Source organism: Quercus robur, chromosome 7 (genome assembly GCF_932294415.1).
Source record: "Quercus robur chromosome 7, dhQueRobu3.1, whole genome shotgun sequence".
Lineage (NCBI taxonomy): Eukaryota > Viridiplantae > Streptophyta > Magnoliopsida > Fagales > Fagaceae > Quercus > Quercus robur.
Window position 1 is genome coordinate 39,817,814 of NC_065540.1, and position 25,759 is coordinate 39,843,572.

At 35.0% G+C, this 25,759-nt stretch overlaps 1 protein-coding gene across 1 annotated transcript; it reads left to right on the forward strand.

The window, feature by feature from the left end:
- The first annotated feature begins 1,327 nt into the window (after positions 1 to 1,327).
- On the forward strand, positions 1,328 to 24,328 carry LOC126691392 (uncharacterized). Its single transcript, XM_050386440.1, has 12 exons — positions 1,328 to 4,111; positions 4,386 to 5,204; positions 5,537 to 6,244; positions 6,479 to 8,863; positions 14,245 to 15,075; positions 15,383 to 16,093; positions 16,329 to 18,737; positions 20,858 to 21,643; positions 21,946 to 22,650; positions 22,950 to 23,039; positions 23,273 to 23,357; positions 24,098 to 24,328. Exons 1-10 carry the CDS (start codon positions 1,328 to 1,330, stop codon positions 23,019 to 23,021), a joined length of 12,210 nt encoding a protein of 4,069 aa, XP_050242397.1. The 3' UTR covers positions 23,022 to 23,039; positions 23,273 to 23,357; positions 24,098 to 24,328.
- Positions 24,329 to 25,759: the final 1,431 nt, after the last annotated feature.

The window sequence follows — 25,759 nt, forward strand, 5'->3', positions numbered from 1 at the left end:
CTCAAAATAATAAAATGATATATTGGTAGAGATAGAAAGATGAAAAATAATTTTAGAAATTGTTTAAATTTTAGAAATAACAAAATTATGTTCAAGTTTTAGAGTACATATTATACATTATATTATAATTACGATTACAAAATGATTATCTATTTCTAGTTTTTCACGTATTGCGTGGATTTATGACTAGTCATATATAATGGTATTGTCTCTCTTGATTTTGTTCAGGACTCTAGTCCCAGATATTTCATTTTTCTTGTGGGTTTCTCACGTGTTTTTCATGACATGGTTTTTATTTATTTATTTATTTTTTGCTCCTTTGTTGTTGAACTAGAGTTTTTTCGGAAAAGAAACTTGACATTTTGTTAAGTGATATGTAAACATAAAAAAAATCAAGTTAAGATGTAATCCCAAATACAAATACAAAGAAAAATATCATACCTATCAATCAAAAATCGTGTTTCCCATTCCCAAATATCATGAGAAATAAGTTAGATAATTAAAAAAAATTAGCCAAAATTTGTGTATTCATTGTAATGATCCATTGAAATAATACTATTCATAACACAATTCAAACATATCGTAGGCAAATGATCATACGTACTAAAAATATAAAATACAAATAAATTTGTTAACGTGTAATAGGTAAAACACAAAATTATGAATAAAAATTCTAAACAAAAAAAAAAAAATAAATAAATAAAAAAATAAAAAACAAAAGCAAAAACAAAAACAAAAACAAAACAAACTTATCACAAGTTTATTAGGACCCGGTGATAATCTTCAGACGGTGAAGACAAGGTTAAGGCGGTGGGCTCAGGTGGTTGCTTGCTCGGTCAGGCAAAGTTCTAGCTGATTCGATCAAGAAAAATGGTGATTGTGGATCGGTTTCTATCAGGGTTAAGTGCCAACCAAACCAGAGTTTATCAAAGTAACCAAACATCAACATCAATTTCCTTCTTATGATTCCCCCACCCACTTTTGTTTGGTTTAGTTATTATTAATGAGTTTAAGTAATGTGAAGAAAAAAAAAAAAAGAGAAAAAAAATTCTCATCAAATGGAACCCAACTTGTATCGGATTGACCTTTTTTTTTTTTAAATTTTAATATAAATATTGGATGGCTCTGTTTTCACATAAATTAAAAAAAAAAAGAATTAAAGAACACCATTTTAAAAAGTTACGTGATAATCGCTGCGCTAACAATATTTAATCACTAGGTCCATTTCAGTGCGATCATCGCTACTGACTTGGTTTTTTATAAATGAAAGTTAAAACTTAAAATTTCGTCTTCTCTTGCAGAGAATCCAGAAGAAGAAAGCAAAGAAATGGATCCTTTATCAATTATAACGACCCTGGGAGGATGCTTTGTGGAGCCAATCAAAGAACATTGTGGCTATCTGTTTCACTACGATACCAACATCGAGAATCGCAGAGATCAAATTGAGAAGCTGCGTGCCAAGAGAAATACGTTACTAACACAAATTGAACAAGATAAGAAGGATAACAAGACACCCGCATCTGATCTTTTGAAGTGGGTAGACGACGCAAAAAATATCCTTGATAAAGAAGACGAAGCTCCGAAGAAGTGTCTGGAAATTGAAGGGTGGGGTCCAGATTATTACTTGAGTAGGAAAGCTAAGAAGAAGAGTCTGAAAATTAAAGAGCTTCTAGAGGAAACAGACAAATTTCCTACTAAAACCGCCTATTCTCGTTCTCTAACTGGAATTGGATCTTCATCCAGTGAAGGTATTAAGCATTATGAGTCAAGAACAAAAATGGAGGACAAAGTTTTAGAGGCACTAGCAGATGACAAGGTCAACATGGTTGTGATATGCGGTATGGGGGGGATAGGAAAAACAACAATGGCAGAAGAGGTAGCGAAAAGAGCAAAAGATGGTAAGTTATTTGATGAATTTGTGATGGCTGTGGTGTCCCGAACTCCAACCTTGGCAAAGATTCAAGATCAAATTGCAGTTATGCTAGGTCTGAATTTTGATAATGAAGCTGGAAGAGCAAAGAAGTTATCTTCAAGGCTAAGGAATAGCAATAGTGTCCTTGTAATCCTGGATGATGTTTGGCAAGCACTTAATCTAGGGGATATAGGAATTCCTTATGGAGGTGAAGTGAATTGCTGCAAAATCTTGTTGACATCAAGAAGCGAAGAAATCTTGATAAATAAGAAGAAAGTTCTAAAAATTTTTAAAATTGACGACTTATCTGAAGAAGAAGCATGGAATCTTTTCAGAGAAGTTGCAGGTGATTGTGTTGATACTCCCGATATAAATTCAATAGCAAAAGATGTTGTAAAGGAATGCGGACGTCTACCCCAAGCTATTGTAACAGTTGGAGCAGCGCTACAAAACAAAAGCACGGTTGAGTGGCGTGTTGCACTTAGACAACTTCAAGACTCTACCCCAGAATGTATTCACGGTCTAGATACAACAGTCTATTCCAGCATAGAATTCAGTTACAGTAATTTACAAGATGAAGCGGTCAAGTCATGTTTTTTGCTATGCTGTTTGTTTCCAGAAGACTGTGATATTCCCATTGAATATTTAGTCAGATACGGAGTGGGAAAAGGGTTGCTTGAAATGATTGATAATGTGGCAGTAGCAAGAGATAGAGTCCATGCAATAATTAAGAATCTTCAAAGATCCAGTCTACTGTTGGATAGAAAGAAAGAAGAATGTGTCAAGATGCATGATGTTATAAGGGATGTTGCAATATCAATTGCTAAAAAAGAAAAAGGTTTTCTGGTAAGATGTACTGATAAAATTGAAGAGTGGCCAGAGCAAGATACATATGAGCATTCTGCAATTTCACTAGTATCTCAAGAATTGAAAAAGCATCCTGATGGCTTGGAGTGTCCACAACTTGAGCTTTTGCAGCTAGCATGTGGTAAAAACTGTACAAAGACACAGACGTTCCCATCTAATATGTTTAAAGAGATGAACAAACTAAAGGTTTTGTCTATGGAGGGTATGTCCTTTACATCACTACCAGAGTCAATCCTTGTCCTTCAAAACCTTCGGACATTGCTTCTGGATTATTGTAAGATAGAAGATGTATCAGAAATAGGAGCACTTGGGAAACTAGAAATATTGAGCTTTCTTGGTTCTAGCATCAAGGAATTGCCAATAGAAATTGGAAATCTAAGTCATTTAAAGTTGTTAGATCTGTCAAATTGCTCTGCTCTTCGAAAAATTCCAGCTGGTCTACTATCGAGATTAAATTTCCTAGAAGAGTTGTACATGTTTGGAGTCAATGTGAATTGGGAGCCTATGGATGGCAATAAAGAGGGAGCAATTGCAAGCCTTGCTGAACTGAAGTCTTTGTCCAAGCGTTTCTCAGCTTTAAAAATTCATATACCAAATATTACGGTCTTGCCAAAAGACTTGCTCTTCAAAAATCCAGAGCTAAAATTTCAGATATTCGCAGGTGAGGAGGGAAATTATCAGGAATTGAGCGGAACAGGTAGTTATTTATTTGAAAATAGTTTGGCACTTGAAAGAAGTGACGCAAGTGATATTGTGGAGAGCCTGGTGCTTCTTCAACTGTTAAAGAAATCTAAAATCTTATATTTGAAACAAATAAAAGATTTGAAAAACATTTTGTATGGGTTAGACCAAGAGGGTTTTCAATGTTTGAAGATTTTGAGAGTTTTTGCATGTAAAGATGTAGAATATGTAATCAATGCCACATCACATCAGACTTCACACGCTGCCTTCCCTATCCTGGAGTCACTGGAATTTTCTGATTTGTGCAATTTAAAAGAGATATTTCATAGCCAATTCCCAGAGAGATCCTTTAGCAATTCACGGCTTGCTTGTTTTGGCAACCTCAGATCCCTTTTGCTATCAAAATGCGGCTGTTTGAAAAATGTCTTTTCATTGTCCATAGCGAGAGGTTTGATTCAACTCCAACAGCTAGCTATAGATTCGTGTGCCAACATGGAAGAAATTTTCCCTATAGAAGGAGAAGATGAGAAGGCACTTGATGTGATCAGGTTTCCAGAAATAACATCCATAAAGCTATCCATTCTACCAAAACTCTTTGGTTTTTGTACAACTCTTTATCCAATTGAGCCTGTCCCATCCTTGAATCAGGAGGTATGATTCATTCTTCCTGTAAAACATTATTTTACTAATCATTTGATAGTTATACCACTCAAAAGCTTGTTTCATATGTTTTTTAAATTAATCTATCTAGTTTTTAACATTTCATGCTCTCGGCTAGGGAAAAAAAAATGTGTAGCAGGTGTATGCAGTGAGCCTACTACAGCATGTGTGCTGTGAGGGGCTCACTCCATGCACCTTCCACATGAGTGTCTGGACATGATGCTTCTTACATTAAAACTTGAAAAGTTGAATGTTGATTCATCAGGTTAAAAGAATCAGCACCGATGAAGTGACTAGTTTTGAAAAGCACAAGATGACAGTTATTCAACAACATACTGACTCAACATCCATCTCTCATAAATTCTTTTCATCCAAGACCATCTTGTGGCCACCGAATTTAGAAAGACTTGAATTCCAAGAAGACTCTTCACTAGAAGAAATATTTAATCTTGAAGGACTAAAGGTTAACCATGCAATTCTTGCTCAATTGAAAACTTTAAAGGTACAGGTGTTACCTAAATTGAAGTACATGTGGAAGAATGTCCCACGGGGGATGCAGGGCTTTCTAAGCCTAACATCAATTGAAGTATACAATTGTGACAGTCTAAGGTATTTATTACCATCATCTGTTGCAAAACTACTTGAGAAACTTCAATGCATTAAGATAAAAGAGTGTGGCGCGATCCAAAACATTGTTCAGAGAGACGGAGACGAAGAGCCAGAGGATTTCATGGAGTTCCCTAACGTTAATTCCTTCAAGTTAGAAGATCTGCCAAATCTTTTGAGTTTCTGTATCCATGCTTATTCTTTTAGATGGCAATCCATGAAGGAGATCAGTCTGGGTAAATGTCCCAAATTGAAAACCTTTGGTTCACAAATTCAGAGACCAAAAAAGTCAAAGAAAGCTAGCAGGACTTTTCATTCAATACCCCGAAAACGTGGACATGGGTCGTCCTCGGTACGAGATTCCCTTGGTTTTCTTGGGCAATGCCTTGAGTGTGTTGGTAGGAATTATGATCCAACAGTTGTGTCAGATCGAGGCACCACCAAGAATTCCAAAGAAAGTTCCTCGGTAAACAAAGAGGTACGCATCTGAACAATAATAAATTCTTTCCCCATTTTTTATGCACTTATCACAACGGTCACTGGCAATCACATTAATATCATAAAAAATATTGTCATAACGTTCATTTTTTTTTTTTTTTGAACCACTCATAACGTTCATTTAACAGTGATAAGATAAACAACAAAATTGATTGCTTTTTTATTTGTTCATTCACTTTGTTTATACCATCTTCTTCTTCTGTGGATAGATATGTTTATCTGTCAAGCCCATTAATCCAAATAATTTTGATGGATCTAATAGAAATTATTATTTTGATTATTCTTCTTTAATGGTACTACATTTTTTTGTAGGGTACTTCGAATAAGTTGAAGAATCCAGGAGCTAGTGGTATAGACAAGCCCAATGAGATATGGTCTCTTTTTCCATCCCGTATGATTGAGTCCTTAAGGAATCTGGAATCGGTTAAATTGTGGAGGTGTGATTCAGTAGAAGTTATATTTCAACTTGAGGAACTAAATGCTGAGGAATCTCATGTGGCAGTACTTGATCAGTTGAGGGAACTGGATCTGTCATATCTACCAAAACTAAAGCACATATGGATGAAGGGTCCAGAAAGGATCACGGGTTTTGGAAACCTGAGATTCTTAGCAGTATGGGCGTGTAACAGTTTGACATATTTGTTATCACCATCCATAGCAAAACTGCTTGTGATGTTAGAGGATATAAAAGTTAGTAACTGTGAAAAAATTGAAGAAATCCTTGAAAGAGCAAGAGAAGAAGAGGAAGAAAAGGAAATTTCATTCCACAAAGTGAAATCAATCTTGCTCAAGGACTTACCAAAGCTGAGGTGTTTTTGCAATGAAGTCAATGCATTTAAGTGGCCGTCGTTGAAGGAAATAACGGTAATTAGATGTCCAGCTTTAAGCACATTTGTTCCATCTGATCTAAATACACCTAAGCTAGAGGGAGTTTACGATCAAATTGAATGGGATCAACGACCAATGTTTCCGTGGAAGGGAGACCTCAATGCCACCATACAGCACATGTTCAAAGGAAAGGTATGGCTCATTCTCACCACATCAAAGAATTTACAAATATTTAAGTTTTATTAATTAGCAAAAATTAGACCCCAATTTTATTTAAAAAGTCATAAGAAAGGAAAAATCAATTTGCGTATTCCAAGAAAATGTTTTGAGAAACAGTAATTTGTTTCACTCAACATGGCAACTGTCATTTTTCCACTTTCAAATACGACAACTCAAATCACACATATTTTCTTTTTATTCATACAGGGAAAACAAGTCGATCAAGAGACACAACATCAAGACGAAAATATGTCATCAAGAACAAAAATGATGAAAGAAGTTTTAGAGGCACTAAGAGATGACAAGCTCAACGTGATTGCGATATGCGGTATGGGGGGGATAGGAAAAACAATGATGGCAAAAGAGGTAGCGAAAAGAGCAAAAGATGATAAGTTATTTGATGAAGTTGTGATGGCAGTGGTGTCCCAGAATCAAGACTTCAGAAGGATTCAGTTTCAAATTGCGGAGATGATAGGTCTTAATCTCATTGAAAAAGATTGGATAAAAAGAGCAGAACGATTAAGAAAAAGACTAATGGATAGTAAAAGTGTTCTTGTGATATTGGATGATGTTTGGGATGCACTTGATTTAGAGGCTCTAGGAATTCCTTATGGAGGTCAACACAATAGTTTCAAAATCTTGTTGACATCACGAAATGTAGAAGCCTGCGCTCAGATGCAAACTCAGAAGATTTTTCCAATCAAATTCTTTTCTGAAGAAGAAGCATGGAATCTTTTGAGGGAGATGGCTGGTAATTGTATCGATACTCCCGATCTACATTCAATAGCAAAAGAGGTTGCAAAGGAATGTGGAGGTCTACCTGCTGCTATTGTAACTGTTGGAAGAGCCCTAGAAAACAGAAGTGCATTTTTGTGGAGTGCTGCACTTCAACAGCTTAAAAATGCTATGCCAAAAAATATTCCCGGTCTTGATTCAGAGGTGTATTCCAGCATAGAGCTTACTTATAGTTACATACTAAGTGATGAAGCCAAGTCATGCTTTTTGCTATGCTGTTTATTTCCGGAAGATAGTAATATTCCCATTGAACATTTAGTGAGGTATGGGATGGGACAAAGGTTGTTTGCAAAGATTGATACTGTGGCAGAAGCAAGAAATAGAGTCCATGCAATAGTTAAGAATCTCGAAAGATCATTTCTACTGTTGGATAGTGAGGAAGGAGAAAATTTTGTGAAAATGCATGTTGTTGTACGTGATGTTGCAATATCAATTGCAGAAAATCATGGTTTTCTGGTAGGATGTAATGATAACATGGAAGAATGGCCAAAGCAAGATAAATATGAGCATTCGGCAATTTCACTTGTATCTCAAGAATTGAACAATCATCCCGATGGCTTGGAGTGTCCAAAACTTGAGCTTTTGCAGCTAGCATGTGGCAAAAGCCATACAAAGGCACAGAAGTTCCCACCTAATATGTTTAAAGAGATGAACAAACTAAAAGTTTTGTCAATGGAAGGTATGTCCTTTCAATCACCACCAGAGTCAATCGATGTTCTTGAAAATCTTCGGACATTGCTTCTGGAGTATTGTAAGTTAGAAGATGTATCAGCAATTGGATCGCTTGGGAAACTAGAAATTTTGAGCTTTCTTGGTTCTAAAATCATGGAATTGCCAGGAGAAATTGGAAATCTAAGTCAATTAAAGTTGTTAGATTTGTCAGATTGCTCTGCTCTTCAAAAAATTCCACCTGGTCTTCTATCGAGTTTACATAAACTAGAAGAGTTGTACATGTTTGGAGTCGATATGAATTGGGAACCTATAGAAGGCAATAAAGAGGGAGCAATTGCAAGCCTTGCTGAGCTAATGTCTTTGAACCGTTTCACAGCTTTAAAAATTCATATACCAAATATTGAGGTCTTGCCAAAAGACTTGCGCTTCAAAAATCCAGAGCTAAAATTTCAAATATTTGCATGTGAGAAGGGAATTTATAGGGAATTGAGCGGAACAGGTTGTTATTTATTTGAAAATAGTTTGGCACTTGAAAGAAGTGACGCAAGTGATATTGTGGAGAGTCGGGTGCTTCGTCAACTATTAGAGAAATCAGAAATTTTATATTTGGCACAAATAAAAGATTTAAAAAACATTCTGTATGAGTTCGACCAAGAGGGTTTTCAATGTTTGAAGATTCTGAGAGTTTTTGCAAGTGAACATGTAGAATATGTAATCGATGACGCATCACATCAGACTCCATGTGCTGCCTTCCCTATCCTGGAGTCACTGGAATTGTCTGATTTGTGCGGTTTAAAAGAGATATGTCATAGCCAATTCCCAAGGAGATCCTTTAGCGATACACAACTTGCTTGTTTCCACAAACTCAGATCTCTTTTTCTATTGAGATGCAGCTGTTTGAAAAATGTCTTTTCGTTGTCCATAGCGAGAGGTTTGGTCCAACTCCAACAATTAGTCATAAATTCGTGTTCCGACATGGAAGAAATTTTCTCTGAAGAAGGAGAAGATGAGAACGCACTTGATGAGATCAGGTTTCCGCAATTGACATCCGTAGAGCTATCCGTTCTACCAAGACTGATTGGTTTTTGTCCTGTTGAGCTGGTCCAACCATCCTTGAATCAGGAGGTACGATTCATTGTCCCTGTAAAACATTATTTTATTAATCATTTGATAGTTATACCACTAAAAATATGAAATTTTGGTTAAGAGTGAATTCTCATTAACTTGGAAAATAATGATTACACACAGGTGTTTATATACAAGCAAAGACAGGGAAAACCTAACAGCGAAGTATAACTAACTTCTAACTAACTAAATACACTGTACAACTAATCACACACATGCTGCTTACGTGTTCATTAACGAAGGTTAAAACTTAAAATACATGTAGCTTTTATCAAAACTGCTTAAGCTACTTGTCGTCGAGCCTTCATTCTTTTCTGCAGCTTCTATAACTTCTGGTCTGTCTGATCTAGCTTCATCTTTTTGTTTCTTTGATTTTTGACACTCCCCCTCGAGATGGGCATCATGAGAATGAATATTGGAGATGCCCATCTTAGTAAGAAGATTAGAAAATTAGTTCAAATTCGAGGCCTTTGTCAAGAGATCTGCCAATTGAGACTATTCTAATGTCCATCAGTTTTATAACACCAGCTTGTATTTTATCTCTCACAATGTGACAATCTATCTCTATGTGCCGTGCCGCATCCGACACGGTTGCACGCGCGTCTGTGATGAATCCGTTTTTTTCGATTTGGTCCAATTCGTTCCAAAACGGGCTGAACTAGGACACCAATACCGGACTGTACCAACCTGAACCGGTGTTGTGCCAGGATTTTGGCATTCCGGGCGATATCGACATTCCAGACCGCTAAGTAAAAATGAAGGAATAGAAGTATTAAAAACAGGGGCAAGATGAAGGAGACGATTTTACTTGTGAAAGGAAGATGAAGAAGAAGGGAAGTAGATAGATCCACGATAAGAGCATTCACATTAGCTCGTTTAAAAGATTCCGTCTATTTTACACCAAAAATTTACTTTTTCTCTTTTACACCATCATTTTTACAAAACACCCACATCAGTTCATCTATTCTATCACCTCTCTTATTTAAATAATCAATTTTCTTAATTATTTTATTATTTCTCACCTAACCCATTACCCGTTTTTATACGTGCTTTCTCTCTCTCTCTCTATCATATTTTCTGATTTCTTTCTCTCTCTCTTCTATCTCTCCATACCCGGTCTCTCCCTCTCGGTCTATCTCTCCATACCCTCTCTCTCCATTCTCCACTCACGAGCCTCTCTCTCTCTCTCCACTCACGAGACTCTGTTCTAGAGTTTCTCTGAAACTCCTCTCTATTCCAAGATTTTCACTCCTCTCTATTCCAAACATTCTGAACTTTCGATCCAAGCAGGGAGCGCGGCGCTGAGAAGAACTCCGATCCAAGCACGACGAGAAGAACGCCGATCCAAGCACTCCGATCCAAGCACGCCGATCCGCCACAAGCGCCGATCCACTCTCTCTGTCTCCGATCCAAGCACGGCGAGAAGAACGCCGATCCAAGCATGCCGATCCGCCACAAGCGCCGATCCACTCTCACTGTCTTCGATCCAAGCACGGCGAGAAGAACGCCGATCCAAGCATGCTGATCCACCACAAGCGTCGATCCACTCTCTCTGTCTCCGATCCAAGCACGGCGAGAAGAACGCCGATCCAAGCACGCCGATCTGCCACAAGTTCCGATCCACTCTCTCTGTCTCCGTTGGTGTGTCCGTGTGTAGGTGTGTTTGGTTTTGTGGTGTTTCTGGGTGATTTTGTTGTTGATTTTGTGGTTGATTTTTGATTTTGACTATGGGAGTGTGTGTATCAGAGGAAGAAGCAGATGATGATGAGGGTGTTGGTTGTGCAGATGGAAAAGAGAGAGAAAAAAACGAGCGAAATTAGAAATTATTATAATAATGTATAGACAAGCTACAGTAACCGTGTATATATGCACGGTTACTGTAGCTCATGGAAATTTTTAGATGATTTTACATAGGTTTACATGAGCTGATGTGGGAGGTTTTTTGGCCAAAATGTGTAAAATGAGGAAGTTTTTGTATTATAGAAGAGTATCCACTAACTGATGTGGATGCTCTAAAGATGTTAGAAAAAGAAAGGCTGGAAGAAACTAGGGAGTAAAGAAAGACCAAGGTTACAAGTTTAAGTAAAGAAAATGAGCAGGTGAGGATGTCAGAACGTGGGTGCTTTTCACGTGGGTGCATTTAGGAATTAGGAAAAAGTAATTAGTTGGATTGTTTAGTATTATCTAAAAGCACTCACAGTAGTGATGCTATATAAGTATTATAGTATTTTTTTAGCTCTCAAACACCAAAAAACCATGATGCAGCAGTAGAGCTAAATCTAAAAGATTTAGCTCCTCAGCTACAGTGCACATCTATCTTTAGATGTGCACTGTAACTCAAAGCTAAAAAAATATTTTTTTATTACACTTCTCTCTCCTCTCTCATTAAAATAATTCTTTCCTTTTCTCTCTCTCTCTCTCTCTCTAGCTTCTCTTCTTTCTTCTTTCTTCCTCAATTTTTTTTTTCTCTCTAGCTCACTGGCCTCCCTCATCTCCCTCATCCCTAAACTCGCCGGCCAGCTCCCTCACTGCTGACCTGTTCTGCCGACCTAGCTCATCGACCCATGCCAAGCCCCATCGCCGATCTCCCCAAGCCCCATCGCCTAGTCCGTGCCCCTTCGCCGACCTCAACGTCACCGGCCCAAGCCCCAAGCCGTCGATCCATGCCTCCGCCCAGTCCTCCGATCAGACCCACGCCGCCCAATCCTCCCCACTCCGCCGATCCACGCCTCCGCCCAGTCCTCCCATCAGACCCACACCATCTCTCTGTTCTCTTTACTGTGATTGAGTTTTGTTTTGTTTTTTTTTTTTAAATGTATTTTCATATAGGTTTGGTGGCTATGGTGGTGGTGGTTGATTTTGGCTATGGTAGTGGTGGTGGATGATTTTGACAATGAGTTTGTGGTGACCTGTGGTGATGAGGTTGTGGTTGTGGTTTTGTTTTTTTTTTTTTTTTTTTTTTTTTTTTTTTTTTTTTTTTCTGTGTTGTGTTGTGGTTGCCAAAGTAGAGTGGTGGTTGTGGCCGGTGGTGGTGGTGGCGGCTATAGTTATGGCTGATAGTAGAGGTGGTTGGTGCTATGTATGTGTTTTTTGGCTAGTGGGATATATTATTTTATTGTAGTGGTTATATTATTTTATTATGATGTTTATATTATTTTATTGTGTTGAAAGCTAAAATAGATCCACTGCTGTAGTATATGTGTAGGTAAAATAAATAAAGTAACTTTTATTGGTGTTAAATAGCTAAAATTATAGATCCACTGCTATGGATGCTCTAATATGTGAGTCTTATTTAGAGCATTCAAAGTAAAGGAATTAAAATTTTTAGGCAGAGTTTGTTTGAGTAATATTGTTTGAGTGTTTTTGATATACGTGTGGATAAAAAAGTATGTGATGTTATTTAAAATATGTAGTTTAGTGTTTGAATAGGGATGTCAAATAGGTCCTTAGTATTTAGCAACTTAAAAAATTATTTTATCTATTTTAATAACATACTTTACAATACACCTAACATCAAAACTTTTATTTTAACATATATCACATTAAAATAATATAAACAAATTAATAAAATCAATATAATAAACCACAACTCACTACCACCATCAACCTCAACAACCCACTGCCACCATCAACCACAACCCACAAACACCCACCGCAACCCACTGACACCATCAACCATAACCCACAAACACCCATCACAAACCACTGCCACCATCACCCACCGAAATCCACCGTCTCCACCAAACAACTCTCAAAACCCACAACCCATAAAACAGCAACCTCCACCACCCACCAAATCCATGAACCCAACAACGCCGAAATCCAATGCCAACGCCAATCTCAACCAAATCCTAAAAACCAACGCTAATCTCAATCGAATCCAAAACTCCACCACCCACCAAACCCATGAATCCAAAATGCTGCATCAACTGAATCTCAACCGGATTTTAACAACTCAAAAACTCCGTGCTGCACACCAATGTGAATGAGAGGAGAGAATGAAGTGAATGAGAGGAGAAGAAAAAAGAGGAGAAAAAAGAAGAAGAGAAAAACAACACTACACTAAACAGATAAGAGCATTAGCATTGAAGAATGCTAATGCTATATCTAAGGCCTTTTTGGCATTTCATAGCTCAAAAACATTTGCATCAAAAAATGGTATACCTCACTATTGCAAAATTTTTTGCAATAGTGCTACTGTAGAATTGTACAGTAGCACTATGGTAAAAAAAAAAAAAATTATATATTTTATTCCACCCCTTTTTCGTTGGAATCAGATCCTTAGTTGAAAAAAAGGGATGATGTGAAAGAAATAATAAAGAAAGATTAAAAAATAATATTTTAATGAAAAAGTAAAATAATAGAGTTTTTGGATGTATGGTGTATTGTAAAATGGTATGGTATAATTGATAAAGTAGCTTTTTGGGATGGTAAAATAAGATAGAGTAGCATTCTTCAATGCTGATGCTCTAAGAAAGAGGAAGAAGAAAGAGAGAGAAAAGAAAAATAATTTTTTAAAGAAAAGAAAAAGAAATATTATATTTTATTATAAGTTTGTTGCTACAGTAAGTTGTTATAGCTCTGTTGTTATTTTTTTTTAAGTATAGCATATTTGTTGTAGCATGCATTTTAATGTTTAGTTGCTAAAATAGCATTATAGTTTTTATATCTCTTTTGCTAGGAATTCTCTTACAAAAAAACATGGTAAATTTTTTTTTTTTAAAAAATGAAAATATTATTTTATTTGAATTTTTTTAAAATAATATATATATATATATATATATATATAAATCTCTGGTGCGTAATCCCAAAATGGTGAACCGGTGCACGCCGGTACTGAAATATTCCATTCCAATAGCCAATCTGGCACGGCCTGTTGAACAGAATTTAAAATTTTGGCTGAAATAAGTGTTTAAAAGAAAAGGTAAAAATTTTGTCAAAACACACTTTATTATCTACTATTGCTTTTAAATTAGTATATGTTTAATATTATATGAAAAAATATGTTTAGCAATATATAGAAAATATAAATAAAAATATATTTAATAATTTGTTAATAAACGTATCCCGGTATCCCGTCACACCCACACCCAACTTTTTCAAAAATTATCCAATTGTCGCACCACACTTGCACCTGTACCTGAACCCGAATCCACACCCGTGCTTCCTAGACGCTAATGGAACACTAGATTAGTGTCTATATGTATTGTTGCTTGACTATCATTGAACAGTATGTGTAGCAGGTGTATGTGGCGAGCCTACCACAGCATGTGGGCCACCCATGTGCTGTGAGAGGCTCACTACATGCTTCTTAGATTCTCTTGGTCTGGACATGATGCTTCTTGCATTAATACTTAAAAAGTTGAATGTTGATTCATCAGGTTAGAAGCATCGGCAATGATGAAGTGACTAGTCTAGAAAAGCACAAGATGACAGGCATTCAACAGCATACTGGCTCCTTTCCTGAATCAACATCCAGCTCTCATAAATTCTTTTCATCCAAGACCATCTTGTGGCCACCAAAATTAGAGAGACTTGAATTCAAAGAAGACTCTTCACTAGAAGAAATATTTAATCTTGAAGGACTAAAGGTTGACAATGCAATTCTTGGTCAATTGAAAACTTTAAAGGTACAGGAGTTACCTAACTTGGTGTACATGTGGAAGAATGTCCCACGGGGGATGCAGGGCTTTCTAAGCCTAACATCAATTGAAGTATATAATTGTGGCGGTCTGAGGTATTTATTACCATCATCTGTTGCAAAACTACTTGAGAAACTTCAATGCATTAAGATAAAAGAGTGTGGCGTGATCCAAAACATTGTTCAGAGAGACGGAGACGAAGAGCCAGAGGATATCATGGAGTTCCCTAAAGTTACTTCCTTCACGGTAGAAGATCTGCCAAATCTTGTGAGTTTCTGTATTGATGCTTATTCTTTTAGATGGCAATCCATGAAGGAGATCAGTCTGGCCAAATGTCCCAAATTGAAAACATTTGGTTCAGAAATTCAGAGACCAAAAAAGCTAAAGAAAATTAGCAGGGCTTTGGATTCAAGACCCCAAAAACCTGGACTTGGGTCGTCCTCAGTACGAGATTCCCTTGGTTTTCTTGGGCAATGCCTTGAGTGTGTTGGTAGGAATTATGATCCAACAGTTGTGTCAGATCGAGGCACTACCAAGAATTCCAAAGAAAGTTCCTCGGTAAACAAAGAGGTACGCATCTGAACAATAATAAATTCTTTCCCCATTTTTTATGCACTTATCACAACGGTCACCGACAATCACATTAATATCATAAAAAATATTGTAAGTCATAACGTTCACTTAACAGTGATAAGATAAACAACAAAATTGATTGCTTTTTTATTTGTTCATTCACTTTGTTTATACCATCTTCTTCTTCTGTGGATAGATATGTTATGTTTATCTGTCAAGCCCATTAATCCAAATAATTTTGATGGATCTAATAGAAATTATTATTTTGATTATTCTTCTTTAATGGTACTTGATTTTTTTGTAGGGTACTTTGATTAAGTTGAAGAATCCAGGAGCTAGTGGTACAGACAAGCCCACTGAGATATGGTCTCTTTTTCCATCCCGTATGATTGAGTCCTTAACGAATCTGGAATCGATTAAATTGTGGAGGTGTGATTCAGTAGAAGTTATATTTCAACTTGAGGAACTAAATGCTGAGGAATCTCATGTGGCATCAGTACTTGATCAGTTGAGGGAACTGGATCTGTCATATCTACCAAAACTAAAGCACATATGGATGAAGGGTCCAGAAAGGATCACGGGTTTTGGAAACCTGAGATTCTTAGCAGTACGGGCATGTAACAGTTTGACATATTTGTTCTCACCATCCATAGCAAAACTGCTTGTGATGTTAGAGGATATAAAAGTTAGTAACTGTGAAAAAATTGAAGAAATCCTTGAAAGAGCAAGAGAACAAGAGGTAGAAAAGGAAATTTCATTCTACAAAGTGAAATCAATCTTGCTCAAGGACTTACCAAAGCTGAAGTGTTTTTGCAATGAAGTCAATGCTTTTGAGTGGCCATCCTTGAAGGAAATAACGGTAATTAGATGTCCTGCTTTAAGCACATTTGTTCCATCTGATCTAAATACACCTAAGCTAAAGGGAGTTTACGATCAAATTGAATGGGATCAACGAACAATGTTTCCGTGGAAGGGAGACCTCAATGCCACCATACAGCACATGTTTAAAGGAAAGGTATGGCTCATTCTCACCACATCAAAGAATTTACAAATATTTCAGTTTTATTAATTAGCAAAAATTAGAACCCAATTTTATTTAAAAAGTCATAAGAAAGGAAAAAATCAATTTGCGTATATCAAGAAAATGTTTTGAGAAACAGTAATTTGATTCACTCAACATGGCAACTGTCATTTTTCCACTTTCAAATATGACGACTCAAATCACATAAATTTTCTTTTTATTCATACAGGGAAAACAAGTCGATCAAGAGACACAACATCAAGATGAAAATATGTCATCAAGAACAAAAATGATGAAAGAAGTTTTAGAGGCACTAAGAGATGACAAGCTCAACATGATTGCGATATGCGGTATGGGGGGGATAGGAAAAACAATGATGGCAAAAGAGGTAGCGAAAAGAGCAAAAGATGATAAGTTATTTGATGAAATTGTGATGGCAGTGGTGTCCCAGAATCGAGACTTCAGACTGATTCAGTTTCAAATTGCGGAGATGATAGGTCTGAATCTCATTGAAAAAGATTGTCTAGAAAGAGCATTTCGATTAAGAAAAAGACTAGTGGATAGTAAGAGTGTTCTTGTAATATTAGATGATGTTTGGGATGCACTTGATTTACAGGCTCTAGGAATTCCTTATGGAGGTCAACACAATAGTTGCAAAATCTTGTTGACATCACGAAGTGAAGTAGTCTGCACTCAGATGAAAACTCAAAAGATTTTTACAATGGAAGTCTTATCTGAAGAAGAAGCATGGAATCTTTTCAAGGAGAAGGTAGCTGATTCTATTGATTCTGGTCCCAATGGACATTCAATAGCAAAAGAGTTTGCAAAGGAATGTGGAGGTCTACCTATTGCTATTGTAACTGTTGGAAGAGCTCTAGCAAGCAAAATGGTATTTGAGTGGAGTGATGCACTTGAACAGCTTAAAAGAGCTATCCCTGATAATATTCCTGGTCTGGATTCAGTGGTGTATTCCAGTATAGAGCTTAGTTATAGTTCTTTAAAAAGTGATGAAGCCAAGTCATGCTTTTTGCTATGCTGTTTATTTCCGGAAGATAGTGATATACTCATTGAATATTTAGTGAGGTATGGGATGGGACAAAGGTTGTTGAAAAATATTGATACTGTGGCAGAAGCAAGAAATAGAGTCCATGCAATGGTTGAGTATCTTAAAAGATCATCTCTATTGTTGTATAGCGAGAAAGAAGAATGTGTCAAAATGCATAATGTTGTAAGGGATGTGGCCATGTCAATTGCTGATAATCACGGCTTTTTGGTACAATTTGATTATGAAATGGAAGAATGGCGAAAGAAAGATCCATACAAGCATTCTACTGCAATTTCACTTGTATCTCGAGAATTGAAAAGATATCCTGGTGGCTTGGAGTGTCCGAAACTTGAGCTTCTACAGCTATCATGTGGCAAATTCACTTCATCGACACTCAAAGACAATTTTTTTGAAGGGATGAACAAATTAAAGGTTTTGTCTTTGCAAGGTATGTCCTTTCAGGCACTACCACCATCAATCCGGGTCCTTCAGAACCTTCAGACACTACATTTGGAGTATTGTAGCTTTGACGATGTATCAGAAATTGGAGCACTTGGTAATCTAGAAATATTGAGCTTTCTTGGTTCTAAAATCAAGGAATTGCCAGGTGAAATTGGAAATCTAAGTCATTTGAAGTTATTAGATCTGTCAAATTGCTCCACTCTTCAAAAAATTCCACCTGATCTTTTATCGAGTTTAAATCAACTAGAAGAGTTGTACATGTTCGGAGTCGATGTGAATTGGGAACCAATGGAAATCAATAAAGAGGGAGGAAACACAAGCCTTGCTAAAGTGATCGATTTGCCCCACCATTTGATGGCTTTAAAGATTCATATACCAAATATTGAGGTCTTGCCAAAAGACTTGCTCTTCAGAAATCAAATGATCAAATTTCAGATATTTGCAGGTGATATTGGGGGAATGGATGATGATTTTGTTTCTAGGGAAACCGGTCATTATTTGTTTGAAAATAAGTTGGTACTTGGAAGAAGTGATGCAAGTAATATTTTGGAGAGTGGGACGCTTCTTCAACTGATAGCGAAATCTGGAATCTTATATTTGGAACAAATAAAAGATTTAAAAAACATTTTGTTTGAGTTAGACCAAGAAGGTTTTCAATGCTTGAAGGTTCTGCGAGTTTCAAAAAGTGAAGCTGTACAATATGTAATCGATGCCACATCATATCAGACACCTCATGTTGCCTTCCCTATCCTGAATTCCCTGCAACTCTCTGATTTGGGTAATTTGAAAGAAATAGTATATCATAGCCAATTCCCAGAGGGATCCTTAAGCCATGCACAACTTGATTGTTTTGGCAACCTCAGATTTCTTGTGTTATCGAGATGTAGCCGTTTGAAAAATGTCTTTTCATTGTCCATAGCGAGAGATTTGGTTCAACTCCAACAGTTACATATAGAAAAGTGTGAAGACATGGAAGAAATTTTCCCAAAGGAAGGAGGAGATGAGCATGTAGTTGAAAATATCCTGTTTCCGACATTAAGATCTATAAAGCTATCCTCTCTACCAAGACTCATTGGTTTCTGTGCTGACGTGGGTCTTGTTGAGCTTGTCCAACAGTCATTGAATCCGGAGGTATGATTTGAATCCTCTGAAATATTAATATTTTATAAATTGTGGGATAGTTAACCCTTTAAAAGCTTTTTATTTTACGTTTATCAAACAAAATTTTCAATTTTTTAACCTTTCAAGCTTTGGTATGGATTTAATTTATCTATCTATATATATATATATATATATATATATATAAAAGCTACATGTATTAGTTTCTCAAAAAAAAAAAAAAAAAAAAAAGCTACATGTATTATTTATTGCAACTACGTTCTTATTGAACCACATCAGCTGTCATATCATTATTTTTTTTTTCAATAATAAACTAGCCGCCAACCTATGTCAAGCTTATTGAATGTTTTTATTTTTATAATTTTTTTTCTTGGTATAATAGCGTAGAATTTAATCTTGTCATACTCCCATTGAACTACTTCATCAGCCACGTCATACTTTTTATAAAAAAAAAAATTTTCCTTTATGATTTTTCTATTTTTTTATATATAATAATTAAATATAGTTCATAAACAAACCTGTTAATCCACTCCATTACTATTCAACATGTTACTATTCATTTGTTTTAAATGTAAATGTTTGACTATTCAACTACCCAAATTGATATCAACTTTTCATTTTCTTCTTTCTAATTTTAAGTAATTGTTAAAATTGAATAATTCATTATCATTTTAGTAGATATATGCAAATTTTTTACTATATTTAGCAATCCAAATTGATTCAACTTTTCATTTTTTTTCTTTTAATATCAAGTAATTGTTAAAATTGAATATTTAAACTTTTCATCTTCTTATTCTTAGAAAGAAGAAGAAGAAAAAAAAAAAAAAAAACACCCTTTTCTTCTCATCCTCCAACTTTTCCCCACCCTTTTTGCTTCTTTATCTCCCTAATACTCTTTACTTTATTGTTAAATTTCCTTCATCATTTCATCTTTTTTTTTGTATTTTGACTCTTCTTTTCCCCATTTTATTTTGTATAAATTTGATATCATTTATTTCATTCAATTCATATTTTTTCAACACAAAAACTATGAGTACTCTCTCTCTCTCGGTGGATTTTTGTTCTTTCTTATAACTCTAATTTAGGTTGATTTTTTTAATTTAATTTTTTGTGTTGTGTTTTTAAAATTTCCCACCACAAATCACTCTTATAGCTTTGGTTGAATTTTGGTTTGGATTAATACTTAGTTTTTTTTTTTTTAATAGAAATTTGAGTTTATATCAAAACAAAAATATACATGGCTACAAATTTGAATGTGTCTACCAATGGTTTGAATGGTAAATCATTACCAGATGCATTTAGTGCCTCTTAGTTTTTCCTCTTCCAAAATTTTGATTTTCACAACCTTGCCTCTTCGTTTATTTGTAGAGTATCAAAAAAGTCAAAAATTATCCAGTGTTGTAATTTTGTATTGTTGCATCTCATGTGTTTGGTAAATTTTCTTTTAGAAATCTTATGTGTTTTCTCAAATCTGTTTGTTATTTTTATTTTGATCAATTTATTACAAATAATTAGCATCTCCACCATCAAATTTTTAGTTAATTTGAACTTTCTTGGTAAGCTTTTTCTGTTTGCATTTTTATTTTATTTTATATTTCCACTTTACGATATATGATTTATTGATAATGATCTATTGCATAGCTATCTTTATTTACTTTTTCACTTAGTTTCAATTGTGAGCAAGAAAGATATGTGGATCTATGTTTTGGAGAAAAATATACCTATAAGAGTTGAATTGCATACATCTCTATAGTAATAAACAAAGAATACATAGTGACAACTTGGTTTAATAGTTCTCATACTATTATTATTAATATTTTTTTAAATTATTGTATTGTATTTTCATACATATCTCACTATATACAATTCCTGACTACAAAATATATTTTCTTACACTACAAAAAACTTCCAATTTAAAACATAATTTCAAATTACACATATTGAATTTTAAAAAATATGCAATCTAATATATTAATTCAATAATTAATTAATTATCAAATAAAAAATAATCATATCAAATTTTCCTGCACAACGCTTGAGTCTATTACTAGTGCTAATAAAACTAGAAAATTTGAAAATATTCATGTCCTGATCTTGATATAAATATAATAGTAATTTGATTGATTCATTAGGTTGGAAAAATCGACAATCATGAAGTGACTAGTCTTGAAAAGCATGAGATGACGGACATTCAGCAGCATGCGAGCGTCTCCTTTCCTAAATCAACACCCGTCTCTCATAAATTCTTTTCATCCAAGACCAACTTGTGGGCACCAAATTTAGAAGAACTTGAATTGGATGAAGCTAATTCACTAGAAGCGGTATTTGATCTTGAAGGACTAAAGGTCGACCACCACTACCAGCAAACCATAGTATTTGCTGGGTTGAAAACTTTGACAGTACGGAATTTATATAAATTGATGCATGTGTGGAATAATGTTTCACAAGGAATTCAGGGCTTTCAAAACCTGACATCAATTGAAGTTGAAGACTGTGACCGTCTAAGATATTTATTCCCACCATCTGTAGCAAAACTACTTGTGGAACTTCGAAGCATTGACATAAGAAAGTGTTCCGCAATCGAAAACATTGTTCAAAGAGACGGAGAAGAAGAGGCAGCAGATATCATTGTGTTCCCTAAAGTTAAGGTGATACATCTGTATAAATGTCCCAAATTGAAAACATTTGGTTCTGAAATTTGGAGCCCAAGAAAGCAAAAGAAAATCAGTACTAGGGAATCGGTTTCAAGACCCCAAGAGTCTGGACTGAAGTCCTCCTTAGTACGGGATTCCCCTGGTATTCTTGCACGATGCCTTGAGTGCGTACCACGTCGAAAGAATAATGGCCCAATAGTTGTGTCAGAGTCAGACCGAGGAACCACCAACAAATCCCAAGAAAGCTCCTCGGTGAACAAAGAGGTATGCATCTAACAAGTTATCCCAGTGTATCCAATTAATCAATTGTATATCTTAACCTTAACGCATTCAACATAGTGATGAAAAAACAATAACATTGATTGATTTTCTATTTGTTTATCCACTTTGTTTATACCATCTTCTTTTGTAGACGGATATGTTTTGTTAGGTTTTGCTATTAAGCCCATGGATCCAAATAATTTTGATGGATATGATTATTTTTATTCTTTTTCTTCTTTAAAGGTTTTTTTTTTTAATATATAAAATAAACGGTAGATTCTTTAACAGTATTTGATTATTTGTAGGGTACTTCGATTGCATTGAAGGATCCAAGATTTTATGATTCTATTGACAACCCCTCAAATATGTGGTCTCTTTTTCCACTCCATATGATTACGAGCTTAAAGAATCTAGAATCAATTTACTTGGGATGGTGTACTTCAGTAGAAGTTATATTTCAACTTGAGGAACTAAATGTTGAGGAAAGTTACATGGCATCAGTACTTACGGAGTTAAGGGAACTGAATCTATGTCATTTAGATAAACTGATGCACATATGGAAGAGCGGTCCAGAAAGGATCATGGGCTTCCAGAACCTGAGATTGTTAGAAGTAAGGGAATGTAACAATCTAACAAATTTGTTCTCACCATCTATAGCGAATTTGCTTGTGATGTTAGAGCAAATAAAAGTTCTTGAGTGTGAAAAAATTCAAGAAATCCTTGCAAGATCAAGAGAAGAAGAGAAAGAAGAAGAGGTTTTGTTCTACAAAGTGAACTCGATCTTGCTCGAGGACTTGCCGAATCTGAAGTGTTTTTGCAATGAAGCCAATGCTTTTGAGTGGCCATCCCTACAGAAAATGACAATAATTAGATGTCCCAATTTAAGGACATTTGTTCAGGCCAATCTAAACACACCTGAGCTGGAAGGTGTATATGCAGACAAAGAATTCAAAACACGCCAATGGGAGGGAAACCTGAATGCTACCATAGAGCACATATACAAAGGAAAGGTATGGCACACTCTGACTACAAATATCTCACTATGGGGAGAATTCAATACTAATGTAAAAATATATATATATATATATATATATTTCAATATAAAAATTTGCAGAAATTAGACAATGGTTTTGTTTTTAAAAAAAAAAAAAAAAGATTTGTTTACCTAGAAAATGTTTTGACAAACAGTAACTTTTTTCTCTTTCGATCAATTATATCAGCATTAATAGTAATCACATAGCTACTATCATTTTGCCAATTGCAAATATTATAATTACTTAAGTCACATATATATTTTTTATTCGTACAGGAAAAACAGGTGGATCATGAGACACAACAACAAGAGCAAATGGTGATCACTGAGATTGAGGAGGATATGTGATGCTGGACAAGACATTTGGTGAGCATATTACCTTTTCTTATATCAATTACGTATTTGGTTTTGCATCAAAAAAATGCAGAAAATTAAAAACACATACGATTTTATAACAAGAAATATTTTCGTGAGCAGCTAACCATTAAAGATAAAAGCATGTAGAATTTGGTAGAATTAGAAATCACTCATTGTTAAGAAAGACGTTTTTATTTTCCTGAGAAAGAAAGATGCTAATTAGAACTACCTGTATTTTGTAGGCTCAATGATGAAGTGAGAATATATATTATTCAATTGCTTACAATGTCAAAACTTATTGAAAGAGCTACGGTTTTCAAAGCCTAGGTATGTGGCTTTCTTTTGATCTACTGCAATATCATATACTAATGGGGTGATTTTCTACCCAAAAAGTTTCCATATTTCACTGCATTGGTGGTTCTGTGGTGCTCATCAACCAAGCAGACAAATAAGTATCATAACTAACATATATAAGGTGTCTAAGAGATGTGAGCTTGTTTAAGGAAGGCATGCAAGCAGGTTGCTGATCATCGACTCAATCAAAACTTATTCCACTGCCTTTATGGTTAATACTAATTACTGACTAAATCTATTTACCTTCCCAAACACATTTGCAGTGGAAACCACACAAATACAATGCAACTTGACTCTGGTTATCAAATTATTATACACACTGGAACCAATTTATATTTATGATACATAGTAATTTTTAAAAAATATCTTATGAACAATGAGCCCAAATACAACTTGTTCAACAAAAAGACAGATGTGGCTAATCATAATATCATTACTTGTGCACCAACTTCTAGTGTGCTAATAGTTTTTTTTTATTTTTTTGGTAGGTTAATAGTTTTCATTCCATTGTCTAGAAAAGATTCACAGGTTCATCCCGATCATTTTTCTCAATTTTACATTTATTATAAGAACAAAAACACCACATTCTAGAAATTAAGTTGAAATCTTTAAAAGAGGATACTAATTAAACTCATTAAATTATAGATTTTATTTTTCCTTGATCATATGTTTATAAAAGTGATGAAGTCTCATTTGCATTTATATGATAACAGGTGGTATCAACTGCATGCTTTTCAACTTCAAGTTAATAAGAGACTATAATGCTGGCGTAGTTTTAGGAAGCATTGTCACAAAGCGTATGAAAAACCCATCTAAAGCTTACACTCATTTCGTGCAGGGCCTTACATTGTTTTCTTTTCTATATTTGAACATGTATTTAAAGAGCATTGTTATGTGTGAAAATATTCTTATTGTTTTTGTCTATGTTCAAGATTTTATCCATAAGACCCCAAAAACTAAATGTGTCTATGGGTTCTATATGTGAATGTCATACATTTATTTTCATTTTTAACTCTCAAGTAAATACACTCATATTCCTACTAGTTTATCTTCTTGATAATCTTATAGTTATTTAGTATCCTTGAGATAGAATCAAGTTATATGTGGTGCAGATCATTTAGAATGTCACACCACCTGACAGTTTTTAATAAGATCAATATTTTGCGAAACCATTAATCAACCTCTACATTCCCTTCTCCTTCTTTTTTGGGTTATGTCTTGTTCATAACTTCATATTTCCATTGCCCGAACTTTTAGTCACTTCTTCCTTTTTTTTTTTTCTTTTACTAATTTAATACAGAATAACAAACAAACAAAATGTGACTGTAACATAAGATATTGTACATTCATTATTACAGGAAAGAATTAAATAATTTTGACGAAACCAACCATAGCCAACTCTACTAATAATTTCATTTGATGTTATCATCAAGATTTTTTTCCCCCCTGCAGCAGGTGAACAATTATTTGATTGGAAAAAGTCTTCCATGTTCCAATGTTTTTGCAAATTTATTTATTTATTTATTTATAAATAAAGGGAAGTTAATGAAAAGTATAAAAATTAAATGCATAAAGCATTGAAGAACATATACAAATAAAACATTTACATGTAGGATTTGATTTATTCCTCAGATTCCAAATACCAGAAAACAGACCAAAGTATTCAATCATTCAGAAAAGTGCAGATCTAGGAACACTAATCCTAATGCTATGGGACGAACACAAATTGGCTAATTATGGACAAAGAACTTGAATTAAAAGTTTATAATTGTGCAATTCATAAAATACTGAAAACAATTAGATTAACAGATTTCACACAGTTTTAATGACAATATCAAAGCCAAAAGAATTTTAAAGCAGTGCTAGGAAGCAATATTCTATTACATGTAAGGATTATCCTAACACTTCAAATCCAGCCTGTTTCACGAATGAGTTCCATTTCATCTTCTTTCCTTTCCTAGCAATGAGTGCAGGAACTAAACATGCAAATAAGTGGGATCAAATCAGAAAAGAAAATTACCTGACAAAGGAATCCCTCAAGTGTTCCAAGCTTTCCCATGGCCATGGCCATTTGACCCATAGTTTGCCACATTCCCAAATGATCCTGATGGGCTAGGTGAGCCATTGACCAATCTCTCAGCCAGGGATTGATGAAATGCCTCCATGCCAAGTGAATAGTGACAGAGCATCTCCAGCCTGTTGGGATGACTGCTGCTAGATGTAGGTTCTTACCAATTGTTGCTCAGTTAAGGACTCCAAATGATTCCACATGTTAAATAAGAGCCCACGTTAGGGAAAGTGTTAAAATAATGGTTTAAGTGATTAAATTCGTTTTAGCAGAGAAAGATTTTGGAACAAGTGGAAGTTTATCAATA